Source organism: Thunnus maccoyii, chromosome 3, assembly GCF_910596095.1.
Source record: "Thunnus maccoyii chromosome 3, fThuMac1.1, whole genome shotgun sequence".
Taxonomy (NCBI): Eukaryota; Metazoa; Chordata; class Actinopteri; order Scombriformes; family Scombridae; genus Thunnus; species Thunnus maccoyii.
In genome coordinates this window covers 29,643,037-29,665,632 of record NC_056535.1, presented here as the reverse complement: position 1 = coordinate 29,665,632, position 22,596 = coordinate 29,643,037, and the positions used below count along the sequence as shown (strand labels likewise).

At 39.8% G+C, this 22,596-nt stretch overlaps 2 protein-coding genes across 4 annotated transcripts in view; both read left to right on the top strand.

Annotated features, from left to right (window-relative positions):
* The window catches only part of il17rd (interleukin 17 receptor D), a 34,365-nt gene extending 28,843 nt beyond the window's left edge, over positions 1–5,522 (top strand). For both annotated transcript variants that reach the window (XM_042404107.1, XM_042404108.1), the window contains 6 exons: positions 249–433; positions 536–651; positions 1,539–1,805; positions 2,105–2,638; positions 2,755–3,041; positions 3,241–5,522. In XM_042404107.1, the coding sequence (XP_042260041.1) occupies positions 249–433; positions 536–651; positions 1,539–1,805; positions 2,105–2,638; positions 2,755–3,041; positions 3,241–3,362 (1,511 nt within the window). In that variant the 3' untranslated portion in view covers positions 3,363–5,522. The remainder of the gene's footprint in view (positions 1–248; positions 434–535; positions 652–1,538; positions 1,806–2,104; positions 2,639–2,754; positions 3,042–3,240) is intronic.
* A 1,860-nt stretch (positions 5,523–7,382) lies between these two features.
* The window catches only part of arhgef3 (Rho guanine nucleotide exchange factor (GEF) 3), a 33,168-nt gene continuing 17,954 nt past the window's right edge, over positions 7,383–22,596 (top strand). The window contains exons 1-2 of one of the 2 annotated variants that reach the window (XM_042402402.1): positions 7,383–7,646; positions 17,342–17,408. In XM_042402402.1, coding sequence (XP_042258336.1) covers positions 7,609–7,646; positions 17,342–17,408 — 105 coding nt within the window. In that variant the 5' untranslated portion in view covers positions 7,383–7,608. Of the gene's footprint in view, positions 7,647–17,341; positions 17,409–18,696; positions 19,549–22,596 lie in introns of those variants that run through there. The other variant, XM_042402404.1, reaches the window with a different exon arrangement.

Here is a 22,596-nt window from a genome sequence, read left to right as displayed (position 1 = left end):
GCAGTTGCACACAGACACTTTTTTAGCAAGAGACTTTCAAGTATCTCAACAACTTTTTGATGGAATGCTATGAGGTTTCATACAGACATTCAGTGGTTACCAGAGGATGAATCTTAAAGACTAAAATTTAAACTTTTGCACCAATTGATTTCATGACATGTTAGATCTAAATGTAGTGGCCTAATTTCTGTCAGGCCTAAGTTCGGTTTATGGCTAAGATTCTGAACATTCATCTCCTCTCCTGTTAGAAAACATCTACAGCCAGTTGGACGAAGAGAGCAGCGAGTCGTCCAATCACAGTGCAGCGTTGAACACGGAGCGGCCGTGGCCCCGCCCCAAAGTCTTCATCTGTTACTCCAACAGAGACTGTCCCAAACACACCAGCGTCATCCAGAGCTTCGCCTACTTCCTGCAGGACTTCTGCAGCTGTGAGGTGAGAGAGAGTGAAAGATTTTAAAAATAGACCATAAGAATGAGTCATTTAAGCTTTGAAGGTTCGAGTTTGGTTGTCAAACTTCTGTTCACTCCTGTTCAGGTTGTGTTGGACCTGTGGGAACACCTGGAGATGTGCAAAGAGGGTCAGATGTCATGGCTCAGTAGACAGCTGGACGAGGCCAACTTCATCATCACCGTCTGTTCCAAGGGCCTACGGTACTCTTCTACTGTCTTCTACTCCGTTTCTGATGGCATCTACTCAAAGCTACTGTTCAGACCAAACACAGCTGTAGATTAAAACAGTGCAAGGGGCTGCTTGTGCGGGCATGTTGTTTCAGGTACCAGTGAGATGATGAAATATGATTCAAGTCCACTTTGACTAACAGATCCGTGAGTTTGAAGGTTCATCAGATACCAAAACACTGCACAGCAGTTATCACAGTTATCACAGCTGCAATAATTTTATCTTTTATTGCAACAATCACGACGCAAACAGAAATACAGTCTTCCCAGCACAAAGTAACCTACTAGGACTGTTTTAGTTTGAGACGTTGCAATAAAAGTTGAGCCAGGTTTAACTTTTTTGCAGGACAGTCCAGTATTTTTTAAGGAACCTCTGCATTAACACCAAATGAATGTGAGTGCTGCATTTTTTTCACACATGACTAAAGTCTGTCTGAGCACAGAAGTCAGTTACATGTCTTCAGCTGCAGTTCCTCCAGTCACCACTAGATGCTGCAAAAACACTGATTGTACTGTAGTGAAAATCCTCTAAAGGAAAAAAAGCTTTATTTTCCATTAGTGAGGAACTCTATTGTGTGATAGAACTTATAATAAAATATTGAAGCTGCCTCTGCTCCTCTATTGTTCTTTATTCTGTCCTTCAGTATTCACTATTTTTTTAATTTTCCTTCTTTTCCATTCATTATTTCCTTTTTTCCTTATTTCTCTCTTTCTTCTCCCATCTCTCCATCCTTTCTTCATTTTTTCTGTACACATTTCTTTCCTACCTTTCTTCCTTCCTTCCTGCTGTCCCTCCCATCTGTCCTTCATTATTATTATTATTTTATTCTATTCTAACCAGCTCAGTTCTCTTCCTGCAGCTACTTTGTGGAAAAGAAGAGCCGCCGCGGGAAGACGCCAGTCAGTCGCCGCAGTACCAACAGCAACAACAGCAGCAGCAGCAGCTCTCCGACCGGTGGATCGGGCAGTGACCTGTTCATTGTGACCGTGGCCATGATCGCTGAGAAGCTGCGGATGGCGAAGCAGAGCGAGGGGGGCGGGGCTCAGGAGCTGAACCGCTTCATGACGGTTTACTTCGACTATTCCACAGAGAGCGACATCCCCACCATGCTGAGTCTGGCTCCCAGGTAAACAACAACAGCCTGGACAAAATAACTGAAACACCTAAAATAAAAAAAACAGCCCTGATTTGTTTTTATTTAATTATTTATTAGATTTGAGTTTTTCAGTATTATTTGTATTTCATGTTTTTGGAGGAGTTTATAGTTTCAAACTCAAAGTAATTTCTTACCATTTGCAATACAATGCAATGGCCAGAAAGTATGAAATAAATATAATTTATATTATATAATTGAAGTGAAATATATTTAAAGCAGCTCTTAGTTACTGCCTGCTGTCTGATCAATCATTTTTTTCTTGTGTTTAGATTCAAGCTGATGGACCAGCTGCCTCAGCTCTTCAGTCGGCTGCACTCCAGTCAGTCCAGTCTGGTCGACCGCGAGTCGCAGCCTCTCAACGTCTCCCGGAGGAACTACTTCAGGAGTAAGTCTGGACGCTCGCTCTACGTTTCCATCTGCAACATGCACCAGCACATCAGCCAGAACCCTGACTGGTTCGAGAAGCCTCTGGCTCCAGCTCCTGCAGGCGCTTCCTCGGCCTCCTCCTCGTCACCTTCTCCTCCTCTCCCCGCCGTCCTGGCTCAAAACTCTCCTTCAAAGGCCCCCTGCTCCTCCACCTCATCTCAACCCGAGGAGAAGTTTGACTCTGGCTTGGTGCTGAATGAGGTGGTGGTGAAGACGCCGTCGCTGGAGAGTGGGGAGGGAGTGTCGAGGAGGAATGTGCTTCTGCTGGCCCCTGGCTCCAGTCCAAGTCCCAGTCCCAGTCCTGGTCCCAGTCCAGGTCTCTGTCCCAGTCCAGGCCTGCCACACTGCTCTCTGTCCATGTTGGGACACACTTCAAGGTAAAGCAAGTTGTAATACCGCTGCAGTGTTTTTATATTGTGTTACTGCGAGCATTAAAGCAAAATTTCAGTTTTTGTATTTCCTTGGTCAAGTGTTTGCTTTTCTGCTCCCTCAGGTCCACTTCTGGAATATCAGGACTGTTACCTGGAGAATCTTCCTCCTCCTCCTCCTCCTCCTCCTCCTCTGCTCCCTCCATCCTCCAGGACGAGGTGTGCTCCCTACCTGTCCAGACAGAAGAAGGCCGTCCTTCCCCTCCAGAGGTCCCGCCTCCTCGTGATTCGGGCATCTATGATTCGTCTGTCCCCTCCTCAGAGCTTTCCATTCCCCTAATGGAGGGACTGTCACATGACCAGGCTGACTCCTCCTCCCTGGCCGACAGCGAATCATCTTCTTCCGGCCTGGGTAAGACCGGCTGAACATCAACAAATGTTTTATTACTAATATCATTCTATGCTATTATTCCATGTTGTCATGATTTCATTTTAATTTGTTACATCACATTTCACTCCTCAAATTTCCTCATATGACTGTTGAACAACAGCAAAATAAAGGACTTCCTAAATGAAAATGGTTACCTCACACCTGGCTTTGTGTCTTTCAGGTGACGAGGAGCCCCCAGCGGTCGCGTTGCTCCGCTGCAGCGCTGCCACAGTTTGTAAAGCTGAGCTGCACCACCATCATCACCTGGAACACAGCGATGGACTTGAACCTGTAGTATCATAGTAGGGGACGCCTCCAGCCAATCAAAAGAGGACCAGCCCAGTGATGTCATTACAGGGCCAAAGATGTTTTGGTGTTGGACCTGAATCCTGTCTCAGAAGTGTTGTCATCCAATCGTCATGGACACTAAACTGGAATAATTAACAGGCATTGGAGTGGAGACACCTATGGAAATAACTGAGTTGTGAAACACCAGCCCCTGTAACTATGGTAACCACTGGGCTGTAGAACATTTGCCCCTGTGACTATGGTAACCACTGCATTCTAGAACATTGATAACTCTGATAACTACGGTAACCACTGGTTTCTACACTACACACTGGGAATTCTGGTAACCACTGTGTCATTAGTCCCTGGAAATATGGTAACCACTGCATCTAAACACTAATCCCTTGTAACTATGGTAACACTGAGTCATAGAACACTTCTAACTATGGTAACCACTGTGTTGTAGCACTCCATTCCCTGTTAACTATTGTAATCACTGCATTCTAGAACACTAGTTCAGGTAACTATGGTAACCACTGCGTTCTAGAACACTAGTTAAGGTTACTAGGTTAACCACTGTGTTCTAGAACACTAGTTCAGGTAACTATGGTAACCACTGCGTTCTAGAACAGTGGCACTCTGGTCGCCCTGCCTGGAGGATTTTTGGAGGACTGGATCTCCAGATGCTGGCAGAGCGGATCAGTTCAAACCAAAGACTGCTTCAGCACTGCGTCCTGATTGGTTGGAGACCACTTTGCGAGTTGATGTTCGGAACCAAAATGTGATGCTGAAACAAACTCTTCGGGCACTTTTTGATGCAGAAACGCAGGAAGACACAATGCCATGAACATGTTCAGATGTTCCTTGGCACCAACATCCAATGGGATCAAAGCAGCTCCTGGGGTTCTGTTATCCACAAAGATTTTTACCAAAAGCTGCTGAATGTATCATCGCCTTATGGATGTTGACAATATGGCGTCTTTGTATTATTGTCAACATTTAGGACCAAGAGCAAGTAAACACTAAATAGGTAGTGAAAAACCACTTATTCATCAATGGATGCTTCCTTCTAAAGAGTGCCGTTAAAAACCATAATAGAACATTTATCAATATTCATTCATCTTTAATGAGCGCTATGTTTTTCATATCATATTTTTTAAAAGCATTCCTTATTAAGTGTCTTCTAAATGTTTGTTGATGACGACTCATCGTTAAAGCAGCAAGTAACATGATGACCACTCACTAAATCAAAGAATTTTCTAAAACCTGCTAATGTGATATAATATGGTGGAAGAGTTTTGTCAGAATTCATTTGAATTATGTGTTGAATTCAAATTAAATTTTCTCTGCATTTTCATTCACAAAATTCAGAACACACAATTCAAATTAATTTGGCTGGTGGCTGCACTCGTACACCATAATATATTAAACACTGTGGTTACATTGTTAAGCTTGTGGTTATATATTTGTAAAGTACTGAATATTAATGTTACATTTATGGTTATATATTTCTTAATGATTCGTAATGCTTTTCTAACATTGGTGCAGGAAGCAGTGATGATGAGGGCATTTCGAAAGCAGTTCGAAGACACCGCAGTGGAAGCCCGTTCCCGGCAGGACAAGAAACAAATAGAGGAATTGTCAAATATGTCAAATGATGAAATGATCGTATGGAATTGATTTGACTAAGAAATTATGACTCACTATAATTTTGACTGAAAAAGTAAAAAACATATTTATTATCTCATAATTGCAATTTTCATCCTTTTTGTTTTCTTCTTTTGGCGGAAATGGGCTTCCGTACACTTTTTAATTATTGATCCCAAGAACATATTTCATTATATCTGACACATGTAGAAGGACGCTATGGCTGTCAGTTATTGCTGCAGTCGTTTTGTTCTCTCTCTTCTGTGTTTTATCCTCTGACTCTGATATTCGAGCTGCTGCTGAAGGCAGAGCGACGACTTCTGGTTCATCTGCAGTTTAAGAGTTTGTTGGAAGAGAAGATTCAGCATTTCCTACTTGTGAATATTTTAATTTTTTTTTCTGGAAATGTCTGTTTCAATTTTGTATAGTTAGACTGTTATTTTACTTTTTTTTTCTACATCTTATAGAAATGTACTGTTTTATAGTACCTTAATGTAGGAATTAAATAAATCCATCTAATAAAACTTTCCTCTTCTCATCTTTTCATTTAATCTCTAAGAGTTTATGAACCAAATTACTAAAAGAAAAACAAAAACTAACTCATATTTATTCTTTTTACATTTGTAGCAAGTTACAAATCTGCAGAAAAATGAATTTACTGGATTACTACGGATTCATTGAGAAATATTCCAGGCAGTAACTCAGAATTTATATTGCTTTACGACTGGTAATCATCTCGTTTGCTTCAAGCTGACGAACGAGTTTTGGTTTCTTACACTAAAACACACACACACTTCACTGATGGAAAAACCAGCAGACAGCTCTATAGTGTGTGAGCTGTGAAGCGTCAATGGTTGAAACAACAGAAGCCTGTAAAGGACACAGACAGCCGAGCTCGAAGGCACAACATCAGCCGGCCCAGCACCGCCTTCCTTCAGTATAAAAGCACAGGCTCTGTCACTGTCAGGAGTCAGGCCACAACTAATGACTTTTTATTATCGATTAGTCTGTTAATTATCTTTTCGATTGTTTGGTTTGTACGTGCAAACCGTAACACTGATATCATGAAGTGAAAGTTGGGATCGAATTGTCTGCTCAGTCTCATAACCTTCATGATCTTTTTATTTTATCAGATAGTTCCTGATTTAGTGTTTGTGAGTGAGTCTTTGGACATGATTTCACATTTAAGAACTTCTTTTGTTATCAAAAAGTAGCATTTTGGTTATTTATTCCTAAACTCATTAAACTCATAAACTCATTGCATTAGAATTTAAAAAGCCAAAACATATTCAATTAAAAAAAAATCAGTATTTTATATGTGAAACAATCAGTTTATAAAATATGCATTGTTATTCTGTAGATTAGTGAACCAAACAGTATAACTTGTTAAAATTAGTTTTATCTTGACAACATTAAAATGCTGCTTTGTTAGGCTACACAACAGTGAATTAATATTAATTTAAATAACAGTAATATTTATGTGATAAATGTAACACTGTAAACAGGGTTATTTTGAATAATTGCGTTTGGCAGCAACGTTTTGCTGCTAATACTCATGTACTTTTACTTAAAGGATCGGTTTACAGTTTTTCAAGTTTGTCTTAAAACAACAGTCAGGAGCCCAAATGAACGTTGAAACATGTTTTTCTTTCCATAATCATTCCTCCTGTTCATACTGACCATTAGAAGATCCCATCATAATGCACTTACAATGTAAGTGATGGTGGACAAAATCCACAGTCCTCCTTCTGTGCAAAAATGTATTTAAAAGTTTATCTGAAGCTAATATGAAGCTTCAGCGTCCAAATGAGTCAAATCAAGTAGATATCTTTCAATGTTACAGTACTTTTAGTGCCAAAGTCCCTCTTTTTGTTGCTATACTTCCATCGCAACTCAACAGGGATGTAAATGTGGCAGATATCCACTTGATATGACTGACTCAGACAGAAAGCCTCATATAAGCTTCAGATAAACTTTTAAATGCATGTTTGCACAAAATGACTGTGTGGACACACTGTGGATTTTGTCCACCATCACTTTTGAAGAGGATCTTTTAATAGTCAGTATGAACAGGAGGAATGATTACAGAAAACCTCTTTCAGTGTTCATATAGATACCTGACTGTTGTTTTAAGACACACCTGAAAAAATGTGAATTTATCCTTTAAGCAGTATTTGAAGTTTCCACTTTTACTCATGATTGTGTATTATGATGTATAAATACTTTTTTCTTACTATAAAAATATAATATAAAATATCTCAGTACCACAGCCTGATAGGTAAATCTTATTGATTGATTAATTTATTAATTGGTTATAAATAATTAAGTAATATGTGTCTCTTATGTTGAAGGTGTCACCGGAAGAGAGATATCTCGCGCGAGCTTGACGGTTAGATGAGAGCTGGACTTTCAGTTGAATCACAGCGACCCACAGTTTGTTGTTGAGCTCAATATACGGACAAAAGTTTGACCTTGACTTATTTTAGAGGAGGAAAAGTTTGTTTTTACTCGTCTAGAGATCGACAGCAGCCGGAAACAGTTAGTTTGGGTGTTTGTGCTGTAAATCAGTGGATTGTGGATCTGCTTTGGTGTGTTTGGGAGGAGCTGCAGTCCGATGCAGGCAGGTGATGGATGTCAACGCCGGGGTGCAAGGTGAGAGGCTGCACCGTGAACCTGGGAATTATTAGCTTTCTTCAGTGGTTAGGAGAAACAAAATGCAGTTTAAAAAAGAGAAAAAATGGGCGTTTTTCTGTTTTCTGTTTGTGTAAGAGAAGAAGAATGTGAGCAAACAGATAGGGAGGAACTCTTCTGCCTGTCTGTCTGCCTGTCTTTCTCTCTGACTGTCTTTCTCTGTCTGTCTGAGACTGTGACTGTGTGCAGGAGTTTAAATCATCACTGTCAATGATCTGAGGTCGAGAGACCCTGAAACATTCAGTCTACTAGAGAGAGGAGGAGGAGGAGGAGAAGAAGGAGGAGTGGGGAGACAGAGAAAGAAAGAAGAGAGGTTTTATTGCAGCAGTGTGAGTCACAAGTTTGTCCGAGGGTGACTTATACTCTGTAACACACACACACACACACACACACACACACACACACACACACACACACACACACACATACACACACATACACACACACACTCACTCAGACCTCTGTAAACAGTTTGCCATCATGGCAGCCTGGTGTGGAGAGATGTTTATTTGTTGTTTTGCTAAAAGTCTACAGTTGCTGCTGTATCTAGAGGTTGTAGTAATGCTGTTGTAATACAGCAATAATAATAATAATAATAAACCTTATTTATACAGAACGTTTCTTAACAAAGTTACAACATGCTTTACAGACAAAGAAGAAAAAAACAACAGATATGCAACAATAAGTTAATTAATCAATTAGTTACCAACTATTAAATTAATTGCCAACTGTATACAATCAATTAATCAAGTTTAATCAAGTATTTTTAAGGTGAAATTTTCCAAATTCTCTGCATTTCTGATTTCTGCATCTTAAATGTAAATATTTACTGGTTTCTTTAGTCTTCTGTGATAGTAAAGTGAATATCTTTGGGTTGTGGACAAAACAAGACATTTGAAGACGTGGTCTTGGTCTCTGGGAAACAGTGATCGATAATTTTCACAATTTCTGGACCAAACAACTGATCAATTAATCAAGAAAATAAGTTCAATAATAATAAAATAGTTGCAGACTGAAAAGGCACAAACCTGTCCACAGACAAACAGAATATGTGGTTTTGATCATCTCCTGCTTTAAGATAAGCATCTATGTTCTGTTCATTTACTTGCTTTAATCTTTTCTGGAATACTTTCTGCAGGTTTTCTGTCCTTATGTTCTAAAACAAATGAGATCTGCTGCTGTACTGGATCCTAACCTGAGCACCTCGTCATTTGAACAAAAATAAAATTATTTAGTAAACATTTGGTAACTACAACTCCCATGATGCTCTGACAGAGCCTCAGACTCATGAGTTTACACAGGGGTAGGCAATAAGAATAAAATCCTCTAGAGCTGCAATGATTAGTAAATTAATTGATTAGTTGATCAACAGAAAAATTAATCAGCAACTATGTTGACAATCAAATGATCGTTTCAGTCATTTTTCAAGCAAAAAGACAAAATAATCTCTGGTTTCAGCCTCTCAAATGTGAGGATTTCCTTTTTTTGTCTAATGTGACAAATCTTAAGGTTTTAGACTGTTGGTTGAACAAAACAAGCAAACTGAAGACATCGCTGCGGGCTCTGATAACTGTGAACAACATTTTTCCACAAATGGAAAAATTTAAACATTTTATAGACTAAATGATTAATCAAGAAAATAATCAGCAGATGAATCAATGATGAAAATAATCATTAGCTGCAGCCCTAATGTATATGTAATCGTAAAATGCAGTGATAAATATTGTGATCTAGTACATTTTTCATATAATTAATGGATGAACAGTTTATTGATAAAATAAACGTGTAATAATTATATTTTACCAGCAAATTAAATATCAGAAAAAAACAAGGTACATTAATGCAAAACATCACCAAAACCTGATCTGCTTATTGATGTGCAACATTGTCCACAACGACCTAAAACAAAAAGAGATATTAAAGGAATAAATCTCACTATTAACAGTATCATAAAATCTCTGCTGCTGTACAAATTTCATTCTTCTATGGTCATATCGTCCAACAATACAACTGTGAGTCAGTTAAACTGAATCTCACCTTAGATTCTCTGTCCTCACACGTCCAAACGTTGTCCTTCCATTTCCTGCTGCAGGAGGATGCTGTTCACAGCGGTTTACAATAATTGAGGTCTTCCTGCTGCAAGGTCAGTTTAGAAAAACACTACCAGCGACAGAAAGTGAAGAGAAAAGTGGAAAACAGCTGATTAGAGACCAGAATCCCTCAAAGTAATTAATAAAAGATGAAACTACAGAGTGTTAAATGTGCCTTTTATCCATTTTAAAGCTGCATGAATTGATTTTTTGGCCACTAGGGGGCATAAGAACTTCATACTAAGTTGACCCACACGCAGCCTTGACTTATATCACTTTATAAAGTTGTTATAGCTAACATATAAGCAAACAGCTGCTTATTTACACACCCACCAAGTACAAAGCAACATTATAATCCCATTGGAGTCGTGTTTGTGTCTACACGACGAATACAAATCCAATATTCACTCTCCTTTTAGCTCTGGTTTGGTCTCCACCAGCTCCTGAGAAAAGTATCTGGCTCTTTAGCTGCTAGATGTTCCACTTTCTTCACAAATTAGTCTTAACTTTGTCTGTCTGCTTGAATTTAACAGTAAATCTGACATACAACCAAAACTAGGAGCCAAAAGAGGCTAAAAAGCTCAGAGTTATTTGATTTATAGTTAATATAAGAAACATCGATGTGGTGTTTTTACATTAAGATATTCAAGATAAATCTCTAAAGTTTTAATAAGAGCTGAAGCAGTGTGAGTCTTCATGTGAATGCTGCCGTACAGTCGTAATAACAGGCGAGGAGACGCAGCACTGAGGCGACCTGAAGCATTCAGTGTTGATCTTTGGAGGAATGTGGTTCTGCTGCTGTCGGGAGAAAATGACAATGTTGTTCAGGTGATGTTTGTTCTGCTGCTTTGTTCTGTCACTAATCATCACGTTTCTGCCAGCAGTATGCTGCACTGCTGGTTCCAGGAGGCGTGAGTGAGTGTTTGTGTGGTGATTAACAGTTTTGATCAGTTCAAATGTCTGCAGCAGTCCAGAGTCTTAAAATTGTCCTCAACAAGAAACTGAAAACAAAGCTGTTTTCTTTATACAGTATATATAGTATATCTTTTGTGGCTGTTGTTGTTGTTTGTCCTAGAGCCTTTATACTGTTTGAAATGTATACCTTTATTGCTATAAAATGTTACTTAGAGCTGAAGCAACTTCATTCAAAGTGTCCTCGGGGTAGAGCTGCAACAATTAGTTGATTAATCGATTGGCAGAAAATGAATTGTCAACAATTTTGACAATTTATTAATCGTTTTGAGGCATTTTTTAAGAAGAAATGCCAAAATATGAATATTTTCTGGTTTCTTTAGTCCTCTATGATTGTAAACTGAATATCTTTGTGTTGTGGACTGTTGGTCGGGACTAAAAAAGACATTTTGGGAAATGATGATCATTGACAGTGACTGTTTCTGACATATAATCATTAGTTGCAGCCTTACAGTGAACTAATAGACATAAGTACTACATTACCAATCAAACCTAGTAATTATACTACAACTCTGCTTATTAAAATGTGAAAGCAGGTGGAAGTGAAACACAGCTGAATAATTGTTATTGCAACATACTGTTTTTATAGGCAAAGATCTTGTACGGCTGCTCGTGCTTAGATGATATTTAACATTTGAGAACTTCATTATACAAGTTACTATAAATATTTTAAATGTTTTCAGTTTACAGTGATATGACAATGATTTTCGAAAAAGGAAATGTCAAATTAGGAAACAAATGATTTTATAATCTTACGTAAAGTAGCTGTTGAGTAATGAAAATATTTCAAATTGGGTGAACGGGTTCAGTTCTGAGCTGATGTTTGTAAGTCTGACCTGATGTCAGCTTGTCTCTGACAGGCGGAGCAGCGTTTCCTCTGATGTTTCCTGAACCAAGGCCCTGACATCATGTTCAGCTTTTTCCTCAGCAGGAAATAATGTCATCCCACCTGCTGTAAAAATAAGACAGTGTTTATAGAGGAAGAGAATCCTTGTCTCATTCGGCAGTAAATTACAGTTTCTTTTGTTGGTGTTTCATAATAAAATCCCAGAAAGGAGATTCGTCCTCATAATCACATATAATTGAGTTTTAATGCAATAGCTGATCCTAACTGTAGACTCTTGCCTTTTGAAACAGCATTTCGCAAAACAAACTCCACCCAAGATCCACTTACTTACTTGTTCTGGAGCTTTTAATCATATCACACGGTCTTCACTGGCTTTCTCATTTTAATTAGTTTTCTCACTTTAATGGAACTGTCGATGTTTGCACACTTTTAATGATAAGGCTGCTGTTACTGTCACCAAATCCCAACAGAACTTTCAGCCTAATCTAATCTGTCTTTGAAACTGTGTGTTAGTTTTACTAAAGTTTAGGCTCTTCACAGGAGCTTTTTAACTTCTTTCTGAACACCGAATGCATGTTTGAGTCTGACAACTGAATCTTTACTGAGAGAGAGAGAGATTAAAAACAGATGAGGGGTAAAAGATTCAACAAGAGAAAAAGAGAGAGAGAGGCAAGAGCCTGCAGCCAAAGACACCTCTGATCTGTATTATGGATGTGTGTGTGTGTGTGTGTGTGCGTGTGTGTGTGTGTGTGTGTGTGTGTGTGTGTGTGTTGTGGGATGATTTGTGCTATTGGAAAAAGCACTGCAACTCCCTGGAATGAATTAGTCATACACTTAAACACACACATATTTAAACACACACACACACACACACACACAGGGAGGACAGACTACAAAGCTTTGATCAGATAAAAATGCAGAATAAGTTTCTGTTTGGTTTCAGGTTTTTATGCTGATAAAACAGCACTTTGTGATGATAAACCACCACCACAGTGTGTTTTCCATTTTGTTATGTTGTTCCCTCTGTAGTGAACCTTAAATTGTCCTACAATGCAGCTCAAAAAGACCTGAAAAAGACTCCAGAAAAGAGTCCATATTGTTCTTTTCTTTCTTTCAAGGTTCTTTTTATTGATTTTAAAACTTTTACAAAAAGATCACCTCCCATCGCTCCCTCCCATGCTGTCACAGAGTTGGTGTTACTGTCGTCTACATCACGTATCAGTCCGCCATGCAATGCATGCAATGCATGCAATGCATGCAATGCATATACAAATGTCTAGATCCACATCCATCACATGGCACCTGAGTTTTCAAAAATCTTCATTTTCTTGCTTCCACTCTCAGCAAACAGTTCTTCTACAGTATTGCAAATGTTTGTGTACTCTTTATATTTAACTGATGCTAAAGCTAAAGCTCAGCCTAACAAATAAGATGGATAGCAGTGCGAAAGCAGTCAGAAATACTTCACTGAGTTTTTTGAATGGTTACGTATTCTTCTATTGTTAATACAATACAGTCAAAGGTTTTAACACTTAGGTCTTATCTGTGCAGGTACAACCAGTGGCTAATGTTAGCAAACTTTGGGTGTAAACTGACAGTACATTTGACACAGTGCTGATATAAAATACGCGTACATTTTCCTACATGTATGATTCTGTAATGGATATCATTACTTGAGCGGAAAAATGTAGCATGTTGATGGAAGTCTTCCATCAACATATTGACTGTGCCACAAGGGGAATAAACACTCTGGATCACTTCTACACGCCATTCAAAAACAGCTACAGAGCGGAATTGCTACCCGCGTTTGAGAAAAGCGACCATGCGGCCATCTTGCCTAAGTCAAAGTATGTAAACATTGCATGCCCCCAGTGACATGAGAGGTCAGGAAATCAGAGGCCGCCCTACAGTCTGCAGTACATGACGCAGTCTGGAGCCATTCAAGGACACCACGGTCGACATGACCGATGACATCAATGGATTCACTGAGTCTGTGGTGGATTTAATTAGTGGAACAACAGAAGCAACTGTACCCAAAAACTACAGTTAAATCATTCCGCAACCAGAAACCATGGATTACCAGAACCTTCCAGGATGCCATAAACACACACTGCAACCTACAATTTAGGGTTGCAGTGTGGAAACATGGACAATTATAAAGCAGCAGCCTACAGTGTAAGCAGAGCAGTAAAGGAGGCAAAAAGGAAAGAAAGTGGAGAAGAAAGTGGAACTACAATTCCAGGAGGACAATCTCAGGAAGATGTGGCAAGGTCTAAGAACTACGACAGATTTCAAGCCGCCCACCCCCTTTGTCAAGTACTGATGCATATCTAGCAAATGAGCCAAACAACTTTTATACTCGTATTGAGGCCATTGGCAGCCAGCAAGCAAAAACAGCTGAAGAAGAGGTTAATAGATGGGTGGGTGCACCTTTCACACCTATCGCCCTTTCTGAGCATGACGTCAGGAAGGCTTTCAAGCGTGTGAACACCAAGAAAGCATAGCAGTATCAAGCAGTATCAGTGGGCGGGTCCTCGAACTATGTGCTGACGAACTAGTGCCGGTGTTCACAATGATATGCAACCTGTCCCTGGCTCAGTCTGTCATACCCACATGCTCCAAGAGGTCCACCATCACTCCTGTACCCAAGAAATTAAGACCAGCCTGCCTGAATAACTACCGCCCAGTGGCACTCACCTCTGTAGTGATGAAGTGTTTTGAATGGCTGGTCAAGGATTACATCTGTTCCTCACTAACCTGCACACTGCACCCACTACAGTTTGTCTACCGTCCCAACCGATCAATGGAAGACGCCATAGCACACATCCTCCGCACCACCCTATCTCACTTGGACAAGAAAGGGAGCTATGTGAGATTACGCGTCACTGACTACAGTTCAGCGTTTAACACCATAGTTCCCTCCCGCTTCGTCACAAAGCTCAAGGATCTGGGATTAAACACCTCACTGTGCATGTGGATCCTTGACTTCTTGATGGGCAGACCCCAGGTGGTGAGGGTAGGTGGACACACCTCTTCTACCCTCATCCTTAACACCAGAGCACCCCAGGGCTGCGTTTTTAGCCCCCTGCTGTACTCCCTGTACACACACGACTGTAGCCAGTTTCAACTCAACACTATCATCAAGTTTGCTGACGACACAGCTGTGATGGGCCTGATCACAGAAAACAATGAAAAGGCCTACCTGAAGGAAGTAGAGGACCTGACCCGCTGGTGTCAGGACAACAACCTAGCAGGGAAGGAACTATGCCCTCCTTAATATCAACGGGTCTTCAGTCGACAGGGTGGACAACTTCAAGTACCTTGGCATACACATTACTCAGGGCCTGACCTGGGCGCTGCATACTGGCTCAGTGATGAGAAAGGCAAGGCAGAGACTGTTTCACCTTAGACGCATGAGGAAATTCAAATACTGAGGAATATCTACTCCTGCACCATTATGAGCATCCTGACAGGGAACATTACTGCCTGGTACAGAAACAGCACCTAACAGGACCCCAGGGCCCTACAAAGAGTGGTTTGTTTGGCTGAACATACAATAGGCAGTGCTCTACCCTGCGTAAAGGATATTTACACCAGGTGCTGCAAGAATAAGGAGAATTATTAAGGACCCCAACCACCTGGATAACAGCTTTTTCTCCCCGGTACCGGATACACCAGGCCAGCACTGAAAGGCTCTGGAAGAGCTTCTACCCACCCTCAGGCCACTAGGACCCTAAATGAGGTCACTGCCTAAGACTGCCAGACATTATACAGGATCCTGGTTCCCACCAAACCCCCTTGCACCTACGGAGGAAGGGTGGTGCAGTTAAAAATGCATTGATGCTGATGAAACATTATTGCTCATTTTGAAACTCTCCTGGTTGACTTATCACTACAAACAATGAGACCATGAGCTGAAAAAATGACGCTGATTCGCTGATTGAAAAGAAAATAACAGCAGAGATGAAACTGCATCCATAAAACTTCAACATATAAGCAAAGTATGACACCCAGAGACAATTGCTGTAAGAAACACCCAATCAGAGAGCTTCAGATTCTGTTAAGTAACAGATTGATTTTTTGTAGAGGTTGATAGATTTGTACGTTGTGGGGACATTAATCTGATTACACAGTCACGTTGTGTGGACTCACCTCGCTTTCGGGGACAAAAAGCAAGTCCCCATAACATAAATGATTAAATAAATTTAGGATGAAGACTTGGTTTAGGGTAAGGCAAGTAGTGGTTATGGTTAGGGTTAGGGCATTTCTCCAAGGTTTTAATGTAAGTCAGTGTAATGACCTCTGAAGTGATGGAAACACAACTGTGTGCATGTTTCCTTTTTTAGGTAAAGTGTCAGAAGGCAGGAAACAGAAGAGAGCTGCTCTATGTCTCTCTCTCATCTATATCATCTGTTCACTCCTTCCTCGATCTCTCTCTCTCTCTTACAAACACACACACACACACACACACACACACACACACACTCCAGCTGAGGGTGTGTGATGATGTAATGTGTCGGGACTGTTGTTGACCTTTTTGTGTGTGTGTGTCTGTTCAACTTTCTCACAGTTTCCGCTCTGTCCGCTTTGTTTTCTGTCCAAAAGAGCCTCTTAAAATAAAATAAACTTTCAGGATAAATATGTCAAGATTCTCGAGAACTTTTTGTTTATTTTGTGTTTACATGTTCTGACCAACAGAAACCACCAGATGGAGCTCTGCTCAAACCCCAAGCTGAACCACTACCTTCAACATACAAGTGAAAAACTGTGTATAAATCAAATCCTGCCTCTTTCTCAAGGATTTATAGGTTTGGATCTTTTAGGGCTGCAACTAACAATTATTTTAATTATAAATTCATCTGTTTATTGTTTTCTTGATTAATCAGTCAATTGTTTGGTTTATAAAATGTCAGAAAATTGCAAAAAAAAAGCATCACAATGTCCTAAAGCCCAAGGTGATGTCTTCTGTTGGCTTATTTTGTCTGATCAACAGTTTAAAACCCAAAGTCATTCAGTTTACTATCACGAAAAACTGCAAAAATGAACAATTAAGAAGCTACAACTAATGAATTTGGGGAATTTCTACTTTGAAAGAGACTTAAATGATTATTGATTACAAAGATAGTTGCAGAGTAATTTTCAGTTTATTGACTAATCAACTATTTGTTGCAGTTCTAAAAAAATCTAGATCAATTCACAATTAAATGTATTATATATAGCAACCTGCATACATACATAAATACACAGATGCAAACAAATTGAATAAGGATTGAAGTCAATAAGCCTGAAAAAAAATTAAATACATTTTCATCTGATCTCGACACAACAAGGTTCGATTCTAAATAAGATTTCACTGATTATTGATCAGAAGAAAATACATATCAGAAGATCACACGTTAGAAAACATAGAGTAGTATCAGGAGTCTTGTCATCTTTGCTCGTTTCCTGTAAAGCTGTTCAATAACTCGACCAAAAAACAATGTAAAATAACACTAACGTTGCTTGTTTGTTTATAAAGTGTACACTGAGGGGTATTGTTTTGGTTTCTCAGTCTTGCCTTAGTCAAAAGAAATTTATTGTTACTTATTTTAATAGAAATCTCATCAAATGTCTTTGTGTGTGTGTGTGTGTGTTCAGTAAAAGTGAGTGCTCGTCCTTGTACGTCTCAGTTGCTCTGTAGAGTTCAGGAAACGCTGATGAATTAATCTTCGCTTGTCTGTCTTCCTTTCTCTCTGTCCTTCCTTCAGGTGGAAGCTGCAAAAGAAGACTTCCTCCTTCTCTCTTCTCTCCCCTGACGGCTGGTCCTTCAGAGGGGTAAGAACTAATCCTGCACGTTAACTGATCCATATTATTCACTGCATCGTGATAACTGCACACTTATTTAAGAGATGGTGCATGACGTGGTGTCTCCATATCAGCCGATCCTGAGTGAGGAGGAAATGAAAAAGCTCCTTTGATTCTGACTCAGAGTGTATTATGGCTTTAACACCACTTACCAAACAAAAGAAAAGGGGTTTCCAAAGTGATAATAAACAGAGCTTACAAGAAACGTGACATCGCCCTGTGGTTCGGGGGTGGAGTGTCCCAGCATACGTCATAGATTTTTTTGGGGGGTCTAGAGGTCAGAAAAACTGGATTTTCTCTGGAAAGAGGAAAATAACTGTAATGAACACTTAAAAATATGATCAATTGATGAGTGTAATAAAGTGACTATATGTAATTTTTGCCATTTTAAAATTCAAAAAAGTGGATTTAGTGTTAAGTTCCTCTTTAAGTACTTTGAATAAAAGCATTAAATAACAAATGTTGAGCCAGCTTTTTTGCTTGATAACTTCTGCTTTTTTTTTGCTTCAGCAGTTCCAGCACAACAGTCCCATTTAAATCAAAGACGTGGCTCTGTTGTTTCACTCAGTGTTAATGTCCGTCTTAATGAGGATTTAAGTACAACAACTAGTCGATTAAAGTGGGGGAATGACCGTGGTCATGTGTGAAAGAAAACAATGCTGACCGTTGGTAGAAAACAGGATGTGAACGGCGGTCTTTGTTGACCCTTTCCTCCACTCTGACCTCCTTTTTCAGAGGTGTTGGACCATGAACACGTTTCATGTCCAGCTAATACAAATTAGTCTGTTATTAACGTCAATTTTAGGAGACAGGTTTGGAACAGGTGACTACTTCTGCTTTAGGACTGCAACTAATGATAGTTAACAATCAATCTTCTGATTAATCTTTTGATTAATCGTTTGGTATATAAAATTTCAGATAAAAATGAGGCATGCCGTTAATAATTCTCAAAGCCCAAGTTGACGTATTCACATTGTTTGATATTTATTTAGTATAAATATCATCAAAGACAAAGAAAACCAACAAATTATTTGTATTTGAGAAGCTGGAAATGGTGAGTTTTGGCATTTTTGCTTTGAAAGATGAGTTAAATGAGTTGATTTGATTTATCAAGATAGTTGCAGATTCATTTTCTGCCGATCAGCTAATTGATTAATCTAGCTCTACTTGGCTTGATTTCCATTTAAGGTATTTTTTTTAGAATTCTCACTGTGGTTTATATTATTGCCATTATTTTATGGTCGGTTTGAATAAAAACACAAAAACATTAACAAAAAAGCTATGTGAAATCCTGGAATGATGGCCAAAACTACAAAAATAAGTAATAACGGACCTTCCCGTAAGGTTTGGCTACCTGACAAAAATAGTATTCTGTTTAGTCGTCACTTTTCGTAAGACAGGGGCGGATTTTTTTTTTCTGTAGGATTTTTGTAAACCGCAGTTAATAGTCTTCTCCTGTCTACTTCTGGTGTCATAGTGTCTCCTGTAGCTCCTAATTATAGCGGCAGCTTGTTTCCCCCGACGACCGTCACTTCCTGTTTGTCCAATGGGAACTGAGTGGACACACACACACACACATACACACACACACACACACACAATGTGAAGGATTCTTGAGGGTCTGTAGATCCACTCAGAGAGGAGGTGAAGCTGAAGAAGTTTAGATTGTGACTGAGGAGGCGGAGGAGAGCAGGAGAAAAGAAGAAGGTAGAAAACAGGAGGTGAAGAGAAGGAGTGATAAAAGAGGAGAAAAACAAGTTCGGAGTAACGCCGGAGAAACTGAATGAGGAGGTGAAGAGAAGGAGAGCAGAAAAGAAAAGTCGAGTTGAGAAACAACAAGAAAAGGGAAAAAGGGGGAAAAAGCGATGTGACTGTGAAGGAGGTGATTGAAAGGAGGAGAGAGGAATCAAAAAAAGGGAAAGAAAAATTGATTGCAGATGTGAGGAGGAGAAAAGAGAGGACCTCTGATGTGACTTTGGGATAAAAACAAAGTGACCTGGAGGAAGAGGAGCAGCAGATGTGACTGCGGAGAATTAATTAACACTCGAACTGTGTTTGAGGAGCAGATCTGATCCTGATGATGGGCTGCTGTCTGTTTGTTTACTATCGGGTGAGTTTCTGTGAGCGTGTGGTGGAAGAAAGTACACGATGTTTCATGTGTGTCTTAAAACAAGAGTCAAGGGTTTTGGTTGTTGTAATCATTCCTTCTGTTAATACCAGCCATTAAAAAATACCCTCCAAATGTGCTTTTAATATAAGTGATGGGGGACAAAATCCACAGTCCTAGTTTTGTGCATTTAAAAGTTTATTTGAAGCTAATATGAAGCTTCAGCTGCCCAAATTAGTCAAATCAAGATATCTTCCAAAGACTTTGTTGTACAAATTTGAAATTTTGTGTAATTTCTGTACACTGTCTATTCAGTTACACTTAATTACTGTGGATGACTTAACATGGATTTTCCGTATAGATACTGAACACCTTAATGTGCATACCGTATGATGCAGAATGCATTGTTATTATTATGATCCAAATCAGTCTGATGATCATAGACTCCATCTGCATTTCATCTGTCCAGTTAGGTACTCAGGTCAGAGTGTTTAGCACATATACGAGAGTAAATGAGATTATTATCCAACACAATACAAACCACTTCCTGATATTCGCTGTGATTGACACAAGAAACAAAAACCATAAAACTGTAATAAAAGAACCACAGCTAACTTCACACTGTTAGAGGGAGCAGGAATAACTGACCAGTCTGGATAAGTGTCATTAAAACTGCACTGTAGCACCATACCGTTGTTTTACTGTTTTGCTTTAATGCACTTAGTGTCATACTGTTGAATTTTGATGAAGTAATTTTTTTTTGTCTTTAACTATTTGTTCATATATTGTGTATATTAAAATATGCACATATAAACATGTAGTTTTTTTTAACAATGTGTGGAGGGAGGAATGTGTAGCTGAAGGGGTCTGAGCCTCACTGTGATGCTGACACTGATGTGACCACAGGGATAGTAAAAGTTTTTGCAGTATTCCCATAATGCAGATCTTTTTTTCTTTATTTACCAAGAAACACTCCTCCTCTAACTACACTGAATTTTCAGTCTGTGTCCCCTGATGTCAAGTTGTCATGACAAATATAAAAATAAATAATAATATAAACAATATTAAAATTACAGTTTAGAAATAATCAACAATGACATATTCTTTGTGTGTCAGTTGGTTTGAAGTATACCACTGTAGCACATTATAAACTGGAACAATGACTACCTTTCTTGTAGAGGGGCCTTGTGACAAATGGTGCATATTCCTAAATACATTGGTGTTAAACAGGATTACCACAAACAGAGTGATCAATAGTGGCCCAGAGCTTGTTTTTGCTCCAGGACAGGTTTATGCGGCCTTACTGGGACAAGTTCCCCCCAGTGAAAAAATAGATGCATGGTCATTTTGATTATCCACGTTAGCAGCAAGGTTCTACAGTGGGAATAACAGTGTCTGTCTTTCAGTTCATAGCTTTGGTCCAGGCTGAAATATCTCAACAAATGGTATTGGATGGTATTACATGAAATTTTGTACAGACATTCATGTTCCCCAGAGGATTAATCCTATTGCCTTTGGTGATCGTCTGACATTCATGTTCCCCTCAGGATGAATTATAATATGAATTATATTAACTTTTATTATTTACTGTTTTAATAACTAAAAGCGTTTCATCTAGCGCCATCATCAGGTAAAAAAATAGTGCGTCCAATACTTTAGTTTATGACTAAATACCTGCAAAACTAATAACATTCCCTTTAGCTTCAGCTGCACTTTGTGTTTAGTGCTAATTAGCAAATGTTGTGATCATGGTAAACATTACACCTGCTAAACATTAGCATGTTAGCATATTGATGTTAGCATTTAGCTCAAAGCGCCACTGTGTCCACGTGCAGCCTCAAAGAGCTGGTAGTGTCGCAGTAGACTTGTTAACACAGAAATGTTAAGTTATTCCCTGTGATATTTAATTTCCAGCTGATTGATACTGGTGTCAGTAGTTCACAGGTAGCGGTGAATGTTAGAGGAAGGTGACAGACCTTATATGGACGGGAGGACCAGACTCCTCCTCTCTGGTTTCAATAGAGACAGTGAGTTAAAGGTAAAGTCTGCCAGGTTATATAACGTCCGGCCAACAACAAAGTCTGAACACAATACTGAACAAACAGCAGACATCCTGCTATTGTTTCTCTCTGCTACACTGTTCCCAACATCCTCCTCCTCTCCTCTCTTTTCCTCCTCTCCTCCTCCTCTCCTCTCTTGCCTTCCTCCCTTTTCCTCCTCTCCCCTCTTCTCCTCTCCTGCCTTCCTCCCTTTTCCTCCTCTCCCCTCCCCTTCATTTTCCTCCTCTCCTCTCCTGCTCTCCTCTCCTCTTTCCTCCTCCTTCTCTCCTCTCTTTTCCTCCTCCCCTCTGTTCGTCTCTCCTCTCCTCTTTCCTCCTCCTCTCATCTTCTCTCTTTCTCTCCTCTCCTCTTCACTTTCCTCCTCTCCTCTTTCCTCCTCCTCTCAATTCCTCTCTTTTCCTCCTCTATTTTTCTCCTCTCCTCTCCTCTCCTCACCTCTTCTCTCTTCTCCTCCTCCTCTCTCCTCTTTTCACCTTTCACCTCTCATTTCCCCTCCTCCTCTCCTCTCCTCCTCCTCTCTCCTCTCTTCACCTCTCCTCTCCCCTCTTCATCTCCTCTCCTCTCCTCTCTCCCTTCCTCTCCTCTCCCCTCCTCTTCCTCTCCTCTCCTGTCTCCTCTGTGCTCCCCTCCTCCTCTCCTCACCTCTCTTCTCTTCTCTTCCTCCCTCTGTTCTCCTCTCCTCTTCCTCTCCTCTCCTCTCCTCTTCTCTCCTCTTTAACATACAGCTGTTTGTCCTCAGTGACCTGGCTGATCAGATGTTTGTGATTTCTTCCTGTTTTTGTTGTCATGGCAGCGTACAGGAACTGTTTTGCTCATTGTCACACAACTGCACCTGCACAGCTTCCTACCAGATAAATCACGGTTGCCGTAGTTACCACAGAGGTTACCTGGCTTAAACAGAATCAGTGATAAATATATGGCCATTTACTCGTATAGAAATGTCAAAAAAGAAAAGCAACAGATCATCATGATCATGTTGTTCATAGTACTT